Source organism: Callionymus lyra, chromosome 1 (assembly GCF_982586985.1).
Source record: "Callionymus lyra chromosome 1, fCalLyr1.hap1.1, whole genome shotgun sequence".
Taxonomy (NCBI): Eukaryota; Metazoa; Chordata; class Actinopteri; order Syngnathiformes; family Callionymidae; genus Callionymus; species Callionymus lyra.
The window spans coordinates 43,465,960-43,479,067 of NC_141818.1; the positions used below are offsets into that span (position 1 = coordinate 43,465,960).

The following is a 13,108-nucleotide window of genomic DNA, read 5'->3' on the forward strand; positions in this document are numbered from 1 at the left end:
GTTGTGTTATCAGTTTTATCTTGTACTTTAAAGTATATACTTTATTGAATATTGTTTTTATTGTTTAAGCGCTTTGTGACCCTGGTCCGGAAAAGTGCTATATAAATAAAAAAATACTTACTTACTTACTAATGATGTCATTTTAATTCGGAATATAATAGGCAACATACTGTAATGTATATTTGAAGAATCCCACACAAAATTGAATCTCCAAATAGTGAGTGAATTGATCTTTCTTTATGATGAACAGGAGACCTAGACTGTTAGGTTGCAAATGGAATTTTACAGTAAATATTTGTTAACATAAAACCAGTTCAATCAATTAAAAAAAAAATGGCCAGGTGTTCAATGTAGTAAAATTGTTTGTGTCCTTCCAACACTTATTTCGGGTCACTAGCCTCATTTCCTCACTGGTTTCCTTTTATAATCCAACTTTATTATAGTTTACAGTCTTTTTACGGCCATTAGTGACGTCACACACTTGGACCACCACAATAAAATTAAAAAAACACGCCGGGACATGTGGATTCTTTTTGTTCTTTTATCTTCGAATTATTATTGGAATGTACTATTTCAAATAGACACATTTTGGACATGACATCACCAACAAAGTTGAACTCGCACACTAATAAGTCTCGGTTAGTTAGCGGCACGCCGCCTAGCGGCCGCTGATGGTCATGAGCCACAGGCGTGTGTCTTAAGATACCGAGGGCTCACTCCGGCGGCTCCCTCTCTCTCTCCTATGCAAACCTGGATCCGGACACAACTATGAAACGCGTCTCTTGTCGAGTGACACGCCGGTTGTAAATGTTTATTCACGCGTCTCCGTCGAGACGTCAAAGCAACGCGACATTTTGCACCTAAAGCTAACCCGGTTAGCACTGGACCATTAGCATTAGCATTCTGGCTACAACTCCAAGATGAGACTCAAAGTTGGATTTATTTTACGCAGTTTGCTCTTTATCGGCGTGTTTTTCGGACTGTTGGTCATCTGGTCTTCCCTGTCTTCGGACCACAGCGACGAGAACCTCGTAGACAAACGGGTGAGTTGAGAGAATCCTCTTGTATTACCAGGAAATAAAAGTATTAACGCCACAGAATGACGTGAACGAGCATAGTAACAGCAATCTGTCACTGTTTGTTTTTCTGTGTTTGTTTGTTTTAAACCTCAGACTTCAAATCTCAAGGGTGTTTATTTTGTGTGTAATCATTATTTTATTCTGTAATACCACCACAAAAATTGTTTTGGTTTTACAACACTGGCAATGAAAGTTCCTGATTCCGATGAGGCTCAGTGTGAATGTTAAATGTAATCTTAACATATCTTGATTATTATATAATAGAGTAAAAGTGGGTTGGTTGGAAAACAATAGCCCATCAACAGGAAATACAACCATTGACTCGTGTCCAACTATTGTGTAGGAAGTTAACAGAATCTTTGGGCTCCTAAAATGTTTTTTTTACACTTCTGTTGCCCCTGACGGTTGTTTTGTCAGATTAATTACATTTCTATGTCCTGGAACTGCTCCAATGTACACCTACTGTACATCCCTGTTTACACATTAACAGGAAGGAAAGTAAACGCTCTAACATCAAACTACTAATGGGTCCAAATCCAGGTGACCAGTGACTTTTGTCCATACAAACTATCAAAGGACAGAAACAAGGTGCAGCAGCACTAGTGTTGACGAGACGGTTTACTTTTTATCCCCATAACAATCCCTCTAAATCAAGGTGACAAATAGGTGAATGATACGTGGAACTTGTACATCCTGTTTGGTGACAAGGTCATCCATTGAGAACGTGTACTTCCTCTTTATGTTGATGCGCCGGTATTTTATGGGGGTGTGTTGAGTTTATAGACGTGAATCGTGTTGTAATAAGTTGTTCCTCTCCTCTCTCAGGATGACGTCTTCCTTCCAAAGGAAAAAAAGATAGCGGATCAGTTCAAGCCTGTGGTTCCATGGCCTCATGTGGAGGGGGTTGAGGTGGACCTCGGGTCCATCAGACTCAAAAATGGTGAGCTTTGACCCAAAGTTGTGTAGTATAGTTTCCTACTTAAAATTAGTAAATACCGTCTTGTTTTGCCTTAGGTAAAAACGCTGCTCTGGACATGAAGAAGCCGGACCAGAATCAGGTGATCCAGCAGCAGTACGTTACCTTCAAACCGCAGACCCACATGTACAACACCCCAGTTTTAAAGAAAGGCACCCTGGGAAACTTTGAGGCCCATGAGCCCGAGCCTCCTGGGGTCCCTAACGGTCCAGGAGAGGGAGCCAAGCCTTTTGTTCTCGGTCCAGAATACAAAGATGCAATCCAGGCTTCCATCAAAGAGTTTGGCTTCAACATGGTGGCAAGTGACATGATCTCTCTGGACAGAACCATCAACGACATCAGACACGAGGAGTGAGTGCTATAACCACACACCTTCATTCTCTGTTCCCTTGGTTACTGGCAGGTCTACAAGAAAAGGTTCCTTGTGCAAACCCATTGTTAGCAATAAGTGAACATGTGCATATGACATTTTATATTACTATATGAGCTTGTCTTATTTAGTGTAAAAGATTATCTTTGAAAGATTAACTATTATTGAAGTATTGATATTTCTCAAAACAATAATTCATGTTGCATATATTTTTCATACCACAATGCACACGTTTTCTTGGATCTTAAACACTTAAAAATGTTGGGCTAATGTTTTATATTCATTATTTACCTACAATTATTTTGTAATAATCTATATGTCTGATATTTATATATCATTGTGCATTTTTCCAAAACTTTAAGTTCTTCACATATTTTGGGTAGTTGTGAACACTAAAGCTTTTTTAATGGTGCTAGTAAGTCATTTTCTTGAATTCTTTTGATAGGTTTTATCCATTTTACTGTCAATTTATTGATTTACTTTTGTCACCTGTTAAGATTTTAACTTTCTTTATCATCATCATTTATTTGTAATATTGTAAAAAATATCCACACACAACAACAACAACTGCTATTTTACACATTACCTGTTCAGATTCTAAATCACAGATAAACTTCCAGTGTATTCTATATTTTCCTAAATAAATGAATTCTCTATTCAGCTCTGTAAAAGGGAAGTTTATTTAGACCAACAGGATCCTGATAAGCAAACACAGAGGGATATTCAGGCGTGGCAAAGGCAAACAGTAATGCTAGTGAAGCAAGTGAAATGTAAATGAAATTCCACCCTTATTCAGATCGCTCTGGTGATAAAGAAATGGTTGTCCCGTTGAAGCAGGAAAGCTCTTACTGTAAAGGGTTTAAAATCCAAAATTTGTATTTCTAAAAATGATGGTAGACCGAGCGCTTCATCGTGTTGGTAAAGGTTGAGCTGTGTTCTCATATTTTGTCATTGTACTCTGGAGAGAAGTCAACTCCATCCTGAAGTCATGGTCATTGAATTGTCCGTGTTGTATCTAAGGTGCAAGTACTGGCATTACGACGACCGCCTGCTGACCTCCAGCGTGATCATCGTCTTCCACAATGAAGGCTGGTCAACCCTGATGAGGACGGTCCACAGTGTCATCAAAAGAACGCCCAGAAGATATCTGGCAGAGATCGTCATGATCGACGATTTCAGCAACAAAGGTCAGTTTGTAGAGCGGATCAGTTGTCAAGGAAGAACATTGAGTTTGTGGCAGCACCCAAACATTCTCTCGACACTGTTCTCTGTGCACAGCTCACCTGAAGGAGCGTCTGGAGGAATACATCAAGCAGTGGAATGGCCTCGTCAAACTCTTTCGAAATGAGAAGAGGGAAGGTCTGATCCAAGCAAGGAGCATTGGAGCCATGAAGGCAACAAAAGGACAGGTATTTAAAAGCTCACTCGAACTGTGCTTCCTAAACCTTTGAAGGAAATACACTGGTTGATTTCTTTTTTTCTTTTTTTTAAGGTGCTCATCTACCTAGATGCTCATTGTGAGGTCGGAGTCAACTGGTATGCCCCGCTGGTTGCTCCCATCTCGGAGGACAGGTGACGTTTGCTCAAGCTTCGGTTATTCTGACAACTATAAATCCCGTAATATATGATCCCAAGTCAATGTGAAAGTGAGCTTTTGGTTACAATGTTAGCTGTGGAATTGTTTATGGAGAAGTCAAAAACAGGGAGTCGACACCAAGTTTTTAATGATGCTGGAGCAGGAAGTTTTAACAGTCCCGTCGCCCATGCCAGCTGGATTTGACATCTCCATTTTTTTAAATGTCTGGAACTCCTCAGCTATATATAGAAGAAAAAACAAACAAAAATGAAGGTAATGTTTTGCGAAGCGCACACACATTATGGCGAAGAGAAATCTCTTTAAATTTATAAATTCATATTAGAAAATGATCTTAAGCCCCGCCCACTGTAAACACTTTGTTTCTCTGGAGATTAAATCTTGTTTACCATAACCACAACCACTCTGCAGTGATTGGTCAAACACGGACTTGTGTCACTGCGCGTCATCAATTCCGGAAGTCTCAACATTTGAGGGACTCATTGTATAAACAAAGCGGGGTGAGATCACAGCTGGCTGGAGGAGGAGTGAAGCTATAACTATAAAGGTCTTCGCTCTCGTGCTCCTGATGGCAGAGCTGGCGCCATGTGTTGCAGCCTACTCCCATCAGTATGTGTGAATGGGGGAATGCATGACTGTCAAAGCGCTTTGTGACCCTGGTCTACAAAGGCGCTATACAAATAAACATTATTATTATTATTATTATTATTATTATAACCTCTCATTCGCCCAGATTTCAGATGGAGACAAACTTTTTTTAAGTAACAAGTTTAAAACATGGTTGTGATGAGGGACTTCTTCTTCAAAATCTTGGCAAGGAACACTTGGATTTTGACGTGGGTTGACCCCTAATATATTTATATATTGTAACTTGTGTTTGAACAGTCTTCATTAAGGTCCAATCCTCATGTACGTGACTGGTTGTGGCATCCACTCTGAAGCCCCATTATGTCCTTGTTAACACCAGTGATGTGTGTGTGTCCGTGTGCGTAGGACGGTATGTACAGTCCCTCTGATAGACTATATAGATGGTAATGAGTACAGTATGGAGCCTCAGCAAGGCGGTGACGAGGACGGTCTTGCTCGGGGGGCGTGGGACTGGAGCCTACTCTGGAAGAGAGTCCCACTGAGCCAGAGAGAGAAGGCCAACAGAAAACACACCACGCAGCCTTACCGGTACACATGCTACTGCTAGCATGCTAATATTCATCCCGGTTCTTTTTGTGTGCCCATCTTCCTCCCCATCCCTCTATCATCCCCTGTCTGTTCAACCACCTTGTCTGGCATCATCTTGCACCTCCCCCCTTTGTTTGTACCTGTGTGTGTTGTCACCCCTACTTTCACCCCCATATCTGGACTGCATGCCCCCCCCTCACCCGCACTCATCAGAACCACGTGCACGGTGCCTCTGATCGACTCCATCCACGGCCAGAGGTACACTATGGAGCCACAGGGTGGAGGAGATGAGGACGGCTTTGCTAGAGGAGCCTGGGACTGGAGCATGCTCTGGAAGAGGGTCCCTCTCGGGGACCGAGAAAAAAAAAGCAGAAAAACTCGTACTGAGCCTTATAGGTACAGAAACCCAAAACCCGCTGACTAATCTTAGACGTCTGATGTGTTCTTGTACTCTCGGAATGATCTTCATTGACAAATACAATCGCTTCCTTACCTGCATATAGTGTTTCCTAGTTTTTATCTAGATGTTGAATATATTGTAAAATATAATTAACAGTAACTTTCTTATCATTAAACCTCTTTCTGCTATAGCTTCAAATTTGAAACTCTAATTTATCAATTTAAAACAGTTTTTAAATAAAAAAAAAAAAAATCAAATCTTGAAAGCCACATGTCCACTCCATGAATTAAAAAATGTTTAATGTCTAACACATTACTGTCACAGACGCACATGAACTCATCACCTCACCTAACTGATCTCATCTATGTTGATTAATGAGCTTTTAAATTAGGTTGATGAAGTTAAACATTCATTAAAAAAAATCAATGTGTTTCCTCAAAACCTAAATAATAAAAAAAAATGGGAAAAGTTTAAACAAGTGAATGATCATTGCTAACTTTAAATGGAATAAAAGACGAAAAGTACAATATTGTATTTGTTACTGTTTCACGATTCAAGTTATTACCTTATCAAGTTATTTTTAAAACAGTTAAAACTAATGCATTAATGGTCAATCAAAAAACTGTAATACTTTAATTATTAATTAATGTAGTTTGGACAAAAATATTTCAAGAAAAATGAACAATATAGTTATATGAATATTGGATTATAATCTTCTTTTATCGATGCATAAAAAATAATCTAAATTGTGAAACTTTGATGACTTAAGTTAAAGGAAATATTTATTTTTAAGAGGAAGAATAAAAAATCGATTTGTCCAAAAGTCCAAAAATATATTTCGGGTTCTAATTAAATGTAATTATTAATGATTGATTATTACATGTTATCATAGCCAACATAATAATTTAACACTTGTTATTAATGATAATTAAATTGAAATTTTATATTAAAGAAATTAAGAATATCCTTCATATCTAATGTTTATTGACCAATTGGTTATTATGTTATTTTCTTCACTAGTTTCACTGTGACTCTTCTTGGCAATAATCATCTTTAGTTGAACTAATGGCTGGCCTGTTGAACTCTAAGCCCCATTTGAGCTTCATGGCAACCCTCGCTCCTCGATCCACTTGCACATCATAACATCTGACTTCCATTCATTTCCCCTCCAGACACCGCCTTCACTTTTCTCACTTTTCATTGGCGCTAGCTTCTGTTCAAGTAACACTGTAGTTGCGTGCTTGCAGGTCTCCAGCAATGGCAGGCGGACTCTTTGCTATTGAGAGGGCGTTCTTCTTCGAGCTCGGGCTGTATGACCCTGGCCTACAAATCTGGGGAGGAGAGAACTTTGAAATATCATACAAGGTAGAGAGGAAGATGTAGTTTGTTGTTTAAAATGAAGAAAAAAACTGATGACTAAATCATCCACAGATATGGCAATGCGGAGGGAAGCTTCTCTTTGTGCCCTGCTCACGCGTGGGACACATCTACAGACTTCAGGGTTGGCAGGGAAACCCTCCCCCAGCACATGTGGGCTCCTCGCCTACCCTCAAGGTACCAATTGCAATCAATTTGTTCTCAAATTATTTGTGCATTGACTAGTGTGACAGAAGGAACAGCAACAGCAACTTTGGATTTTTGATTCAACTTGGTATCCGCGGCAGACTTGGTCATAATGTCTCATGTTTTGCCTTCACACATGATGCATGATACTCATTAGAACAATGTTGGCAAGCTTAATTAGATTAGATTAGATCAACTTCATTAATGATGATGATGATGAAACGGTCCCTAAAAGGTAACTCATGTTTAGATGTATATGTCTCTTAAAGTTATCTTGGACCTCTATCGTATCACCAGTGTCTGTTTGTACAAAACTCTTTTTATTGAAATATTTACATTAGAAAATGATCTGAAACCCCACCCACTGAAAACACTTCGCTGTAATTGGTCAAGCATGGAGATGACACGACAGACCACACTAAACTAAAGCTTTAGTTTTTTTTTATCCAGCAGGTTTGTCTGTCAGTAAGTAAGTAAGAAATGTATATTTGTATAGCGCTTTTCCAGACCAGGGTCACAAAGCGCTTAAACAATCAAAACAATACCCAATAAAAAAATATACTTTAAAAGATCAAGACAGATAACATGAACACAGGAGTCTCAGAGAATCAACGAAAAGTCTGCACAAATAAGAATGTCTTAAGATGTTTCTTGAAGGAGTCAGTAGATCATCAAACACAGAGATGGTTCCAAAGCTTAGGAGCAACAGCCTGGAAGGATTTCTCTCCTCTGGTCCTGAACCGTGTGCGAGGAACCATCAGTAGATTCTGATCTACAGACCTCAAGAGCCTGAGCTGGGATCCTATCAGGATCATCTTGAGATTGCCACTCATGCTAAAATGGAGTCAGTCTAACAACAGCCATAAAAACATTTCACTCTTGCATGCTAAGGTTCCGCATCAGGGTTGAAGAGCTTAACAAGAAGCAAGGAAGTGTGAAGGATAAGCTCACAGTTCCTCAGAATGGTCCATAAACCTCTGAACAAACAGAGCAGTGTTAACACCCGGTCAAAACTCTTGATGAAGAGTTTGTGTTCAGAAAACATTTACATTGGTTGTGCTATGTTTATTCACGTTATAACCTCTGTTACTGCTAAGATCCCAGCAACTCTCTGTGGTAAAGAGATTACCACGCCTGCAAGAATAAACCTGACACTGCTCTCACCATGGTGTTTGTGTGTAGAATTACGTCCGAGTGGTGGAGGTATGGTGGGATGAATACAAGGACTACTTCTATGCCAGTCGACCAGAAACTCTTACTCTTGCCTACGGTGACATCAGCGACCTTAAACACTTCAGGTACAAACAAACATAAACGCCTTTTCTGTGAAGTTAAACAAAATCAATTGCTCTGTATTTGTACCATTTTATTATCAGATGCCATTGCATAGACTTATTGAGTTTTATACTTTATGTCTATATGTCCCCTTAACTCACCCCCATGAGAAGGAACATTGTGTACAAGACGATATCAGTTAACAGACTACATTCCGACAAACAAAGTGTTGATTGTGAACTGTCTTTACTTTTCTTCTAGGGAGGAGCATAGATGTAAAAGCTTCAAGTGGTTCATGGAGGAAATAGCATACGACATTCCACTGCACTACCCGCTACCTCCCAAAAACGTGGAATGGGGAGAGGCAAGCACAAACGGAAAAAACACGAACGCCATTGTGTCCTGAGATGACAAACATCTGATGGTTTGTTATCTTGTAGATACGGGGGTTTGAGACCAGCTATTGCATCGACAGTATGGGTCACAACAACGGAGGCAATGTGGAGATCGGACCATGTCACAGAATGGGCGGCAACCAGGTAAGATGGGGTTCAGCAACATTAATAAAAACAAAAAACGTTTCATATGAACGGTTGATTCTACTCCTGATAAACCTGCAGTCATAAATGTTTTGTCAAAATCAGTGATCTGATCTTTGTGTCCAGTTGTTCCGCATCAACGAGGCCAACCAGCTGATGCAGTATGACCAGTGTCTCACCAGAGGACCCGACAACTCGGCCGTCATCATCACACACTGTGAGCAGAAGCAGCACACCGAGTGGAAATACTTCAAGGTGAAACAAAAAAAAATGATCTGACCGAAGTTTTTTTACTTACCTTCGCATTTGTGTCACACCAGGATCTGCACCGCTTCATACATGTGCCCACAGGTGAGTGTAGTGGCTTATTACAAACACACAAACACCTTTTGCTCTAACATGGATGTACACACAAGCACACGCACATTTATTGACATAAAATACTGAAGCACACAAAGACGAAGATGCCAAAATGTGTTTCAGGTAAATGTCTGGATCGCTCCGACCTTCTTCACAAGGTCTTCATCTCCGACTGTGACAACAAAAAAACCACACAGAAATGGGAGATGAACAACATCATGGCTGTGTGAGCGGTTCAGAAATGAAAAATACCAGCCGACAGTCAGGTCAACACTCGCCTCTCGTCATTTTGAGACATTGTTTTGATATCTGGTCCTGCCGGCGCGAGAGTCCGTTTAATACAGACAAAGAGGTGAAACGCTCTCTTTCCTTCATCGTGTTGGTTTAACCATAACACATTTGATTCTACGAGAAAGAGAGCAGACTTTTGGAGATTGGCAGGAGCTAAGTGTGCTCATGCACTGCAAGGGTGGGCGGGGGGTGGAGGGTATGGGGGGGGCTTTAATTCTTGGAGTTACTCGATTTTTTATTGTGTCACGTTAATCTGTCCACACTCCAAAGGCTGCTACCATAAGCGACGTTTATGGAACTGTGTAGGTTTGAAACCCCAAATTTTCCTGGGGTCGTGATAGAGCTGTGCCATGATCATGTCTCTCCCTGAATATTTATTTCAATGAAGAACTGACCTGTTGACTGTGACACTGTGTGAACCAATCATGATAAGATTTGAGTGACATTCCAGAAGAGTTTTTTTTCTTTTTTTTTTAATTTTCTATTTGCAGGGCAAATGGGGGGGCTTGGGTGTGAGATTAAGCCTGTATGCAACATTTTGTACTGTGTACATAGATGTATTTCTTAAGTCATGGTCTTTGAATGAAATGTACATATTTAAAGTGGAAAAGATGGAATTATATTTGGTGAAATTAAAGACCTGATGTACATTTTGCCTTTGTGTGAATGTTGTTTTTTTTAATATATTGTATATAATAATATATTATTTTTTAAGGCTTTAGTAATAAATTGCGATACAAGTTACTTCCGTTTTATTTTGTAAAAACCCTTCTATTTAACCCGAAACCTAACTTGTCTGCAATTGGCTTTCAAGAGCCGCCGTGCTTGCCTCCTATTGGCTGCTAAGAGAAAACAAAGACGCAACACGGAAGTTGACTTTATTTAGCATTAGCGGAAGAGTTCTTACTTTTCGTGATCGTTTACTCGACTAAACTACAGAGATGAAGCTCAACATCGCAACAGTTTTCTTATTTTTGTGTGTAAGAAGCAGCTGGGGCTGGAATGAAGGTAGGTTTGGATAGTTCAGTGGTAGGTGCTTATTGTTATAGAAACATCTATATACGTGTAAAGTTGAAGATATAATAATCTATAACATCTGCCTGGAATAGCAATACTAAGCCAGTAGAGCAAAAGGACACAGAAATATTGTTATTCCAGACCAAAACTAACAATATTTAATAATTGATTGAACAGGTTACTACGTAGTAGTAATACTAGGTAGGTAGGTAGAACTTTATTGATCCCTCAGGGGGTCTCCTTCGGGAAATTGTTTTTTTTTCCAAATTATCCACAGCAAATACAGCCATTTTTCATATGAATAATAAAAATAAATAAGAACAAGAACAAAGAGAAAGAACAAGATGATACAATCTAAGTCTAAAGATAAACGATACGAAGATTAACGTAGAACAGATAACATCATATGTAACAGATTACATAATAGTTGTATTGGTAATATACGTTACACGTATCTCTACAATTTAATGTAACTTTATGTTTAAACCTTATTTTATTTGATAATGTGCTGTAATGATGATGAACTGGTAAATGAAATCTGAGGTTTGCTAAGTCAAATGTTGTGTGGATCATTTCTAGAAAGCGTGCTTCTCCGAGATGTCCAGGTCCTGACCCTCTATAGGGACCGCTACACAACTGCGAGACGTTCGGGTCCAGTTCCTCAGCTCCAGTGTGTCGGCGGCACTGCCGGCTGTGGCACCTTCGTTCCTGAGGTCGTCCAGTGTCAGAACAGAGGCTGGGATGGAGTCGACGTCCAGGTGAGGAGACTGAGTGGGAGGCGGTGCTCGGGTGACTAACATTGATCATAATCTCAGTGGGAATGCAAGACTGACATGGACAACACGTACCGGTTCGGTCGCATTGAAGTGAGCTGCGAGGGCTTCAGCAACCGTGACGACCCCTATGTGCTGAAGGGCTCTTGTGGTCTTGAATACACCCTGGAACTGACTGAGGGCGGGCGGAGAGCTGGTCACCATGGGTCCAGGACTGGATCGAAAGGATATGGAGGTACAACAGCTTCCACATCTAAGTTCAATAACTCTGACTCAACGTGACCTCCACAGGACTTGGGGACTTTGCCTCCAGCTTCTTCAGTGGGTTCTCTAGCAACAAACAGAATCATCACCATCAACAGCAGCAGAGTCACCAGGGACATTCGAGCTCTGGGGACTCTGGAAGTGTGGTAGTGATTTTGGTGCTGCTGGTTCTGGCCTATGGTGTCTATAAGCTGTTCCTCAGTGGAAACACAGCCCAGCCACAGGCTGGTTACCCAGGTGATGACCACAACAGCTTCACGGCAGGACCACCTCCCCCTGGGTTCAAACCTGACTTCACAGGTACAAACTTTGCTCTTTTTTTTATTACCTTAGTGACAACTTTTATCAACAAGCTGAGCATCCACCTTCGTGAAAAGCTTTTCCCCCAACTTGTGTGTCAAGCAAAATTATTGTCAAAGCATTTGGGATAATATTTGTAGCTGTAGCATCACCATTTTTATGTAAACTGTTGATAACTCTTGTTGTTATACAGGATTTTTACATAACATTATTCACAATTCTAGCTATTAACACAATTAATTTATCCTGTATAGAGCTAAGATTTGAGCCTAATCCTATTTTGCTGTCCAGACCTTCATCATTGCCACAAATTCTATTTTAAAATGTTGTTACTTTTACAGAGTAGTTCCCTCATAACTCATATTTTGTCCAGTTTGTTTCACTCTTTCACTGACTAAATGATTTCACGGTGTTCAGGTTACTCTGGAGCAAATCCAGGCTATGGCTTCAACAACTTCCATGGACAACAAAACCGACATGGCAGAACTGGAGCTGGGACAGGAAACGGTTTCTGGACCGGCATGGGGGCCGGAGGGGTACTCGGGTATCTTTTTGGAGGCCAGAGGTGAGCAGAAAGAAGTTTGAAGTCACTTTGTCTGAGCAACAGTCACTGAAACAGCTTGTTTGTCCAGGAATCAGCCATATGGCTACCGTAGCAACAGTTACTACGACAACAGAGCTGCTGCTCCTCCGCCATCAACTTCTGGGTCTCGCACTGCTTCAGGTAAACACAACCTTATAAAATGAACTTAGGGAATTACATTTCAATGTCGAACATTATTTATTTCATATTGTTATTATACATACAAGGCTCTTTAACATCATGACCATCTGTTTTTGTCGATCCTTAGCAACACAAAAACTTAATCACTTTTTGATTATCTCATTGAAGGTTTTGGTGGGACCAAAAGAAGATAGATGTCAAGGCAGACAACAGATCACAGCCTGTACTTGTGGTCAACTTTTTTGCGAAAAAAACTTGTAAGGACTTTTATACAATGTGAATTTTGGGCACCAATTTTCTTTTTATTTAAAATAATTGTTCATCATCTGTAACTTGTCAACGTATTCTGTAATGGGAAGGCTTTAGAGGATTAAAATATTATAATATATATATTTGTGTCTAAAGCG

At 40.1% G+C, this 13,108-nt stretch overlaps 2 protein-coding genes across 4 annotated transcripts; both read left to right on the top strand.

Moving 5' to 3' along the window:
• Positions 1 to 683: 683 nt before the first annotated feature.
• Positions 684 to 10,278, top strand: galnt7 (UDP-N-acetyl-alpha-D-galactosamine: polypeptide N-acetylgalactosaminyltransferase 7). 3 transcript variants are annotated; one of them, XM_087808665.1, is made up of 16 exons: positions 684 to 1,043; positions 1,905 to 2,019; positions 2,094 to 2,406; positions 3,446 to 3,612; positions 3,704 to 3,834; positions 3,918 to 3,997; positions 5,013 to 5,195; positions 5,409 to 5,591; positions 6,843 to 6,960; positions 7,027 to 7,149; positions 8,341 to 8,456; positions 8,695 to 8,797; positions 8,874 to 8,972; positions 9,099 to 9,227; positions 9,293 to 9,323; positions 9,456 to 10,278. In XM_087808665.1, the coding sequence occupies exons 1-16, from the start codon at positions 921 to 923 to the stop codon at positions 9,560 to 9,562; spliced, it is 2,121 nt and encodes a 706-aa protein (XP_087664791.1). In that variant the 5' UTR covers positions 684 to 920; the 3' UTR covers positions 9,563 to 10,278. The 3 variants fall into 3 exon arrangements, with proteins under 3 accessions (XP_087664791.1, XP_087664782.1, XP_087664773.1); XM_087808656.1 differs by lacking the exon at positions 5,409 to 5,591; XM_087808647.1 differs by lacking the exon at positions 5,013 to 5,195.
• Positions 10,279 to 10,470: 192 nt separating this feature from the next.
• saraf (store-operated calcium entry-associated regulatory factor) lies at positions 10,471 to 13,091 on the top strand. The gene is made up of 7 exons (XM_087808723.1): positions 10,471 to 10,631; positions 11,220 to 11,398; positions 11,456 to 11,648; positions 11,705 to 11,977; positions 12,395 to 12,542; positions 12,610 to 12,701; positions 12,870 to 13,091. The coding sequence occupies exons 1-7, from the start codon at positions 10,565 to 10,567 to the stop codon at positions 12,893 to 12,895; spliced, it is 978 nt and encodes a 325-aa protein (XP_087664849.1). The 5' UTR covers positions 10,471 to 10,564; the 3' UTR covers positions 12,896 to 13,091.
• Positions 13,092 to 13,108: the final 17 nt, after the last annotated feature.

Bases quoted from the DNA above. Each gene is read 5' to 3' on its own strand.
- saraf (XM_087808723.1), top strand. From the start codon at position 10,565: ATGAAGCTCAACATCGCAACAGTTTTCTTATTTTTGTGTGTAAGAAGC. The intron at 11,649-11,704 runs GTACAACAGCTT...TGACCTCCACAG, and splicing joins TGGATCGAAAGGATATGGAG to GACTTGGGGACTTTGCCTCC. The intron at 11,978-12,394 runs GTACAAACTTTG...CACGGTGTTCAG, and splicing joins GTTCAAACCTGACTTCACAG to GTTACTCTGGAGCAAATCCA.
- galnt7 (XM_087808665.1), top strand. From the start codon at position 921: ATGAGACTCAAAGTTGGATTTATTTTACGCAGTTTGCTCTTTATCGGC. The intron at 2,020-2,093 runs GTGAGCTTTGAC...GTTTTGCCTTAG, and splicing joins GTCCATCAGACTCAAAAATG to GTAAAAACGCTGCTCTGGAC. The intron at 7,150-8,340 runs GTACCAATTGCA...GTTTGTGTGTAG, and splicing joins GCTCCTCGCCTACCCTCAAG to AATTACGTCCGAGTGGTGGA.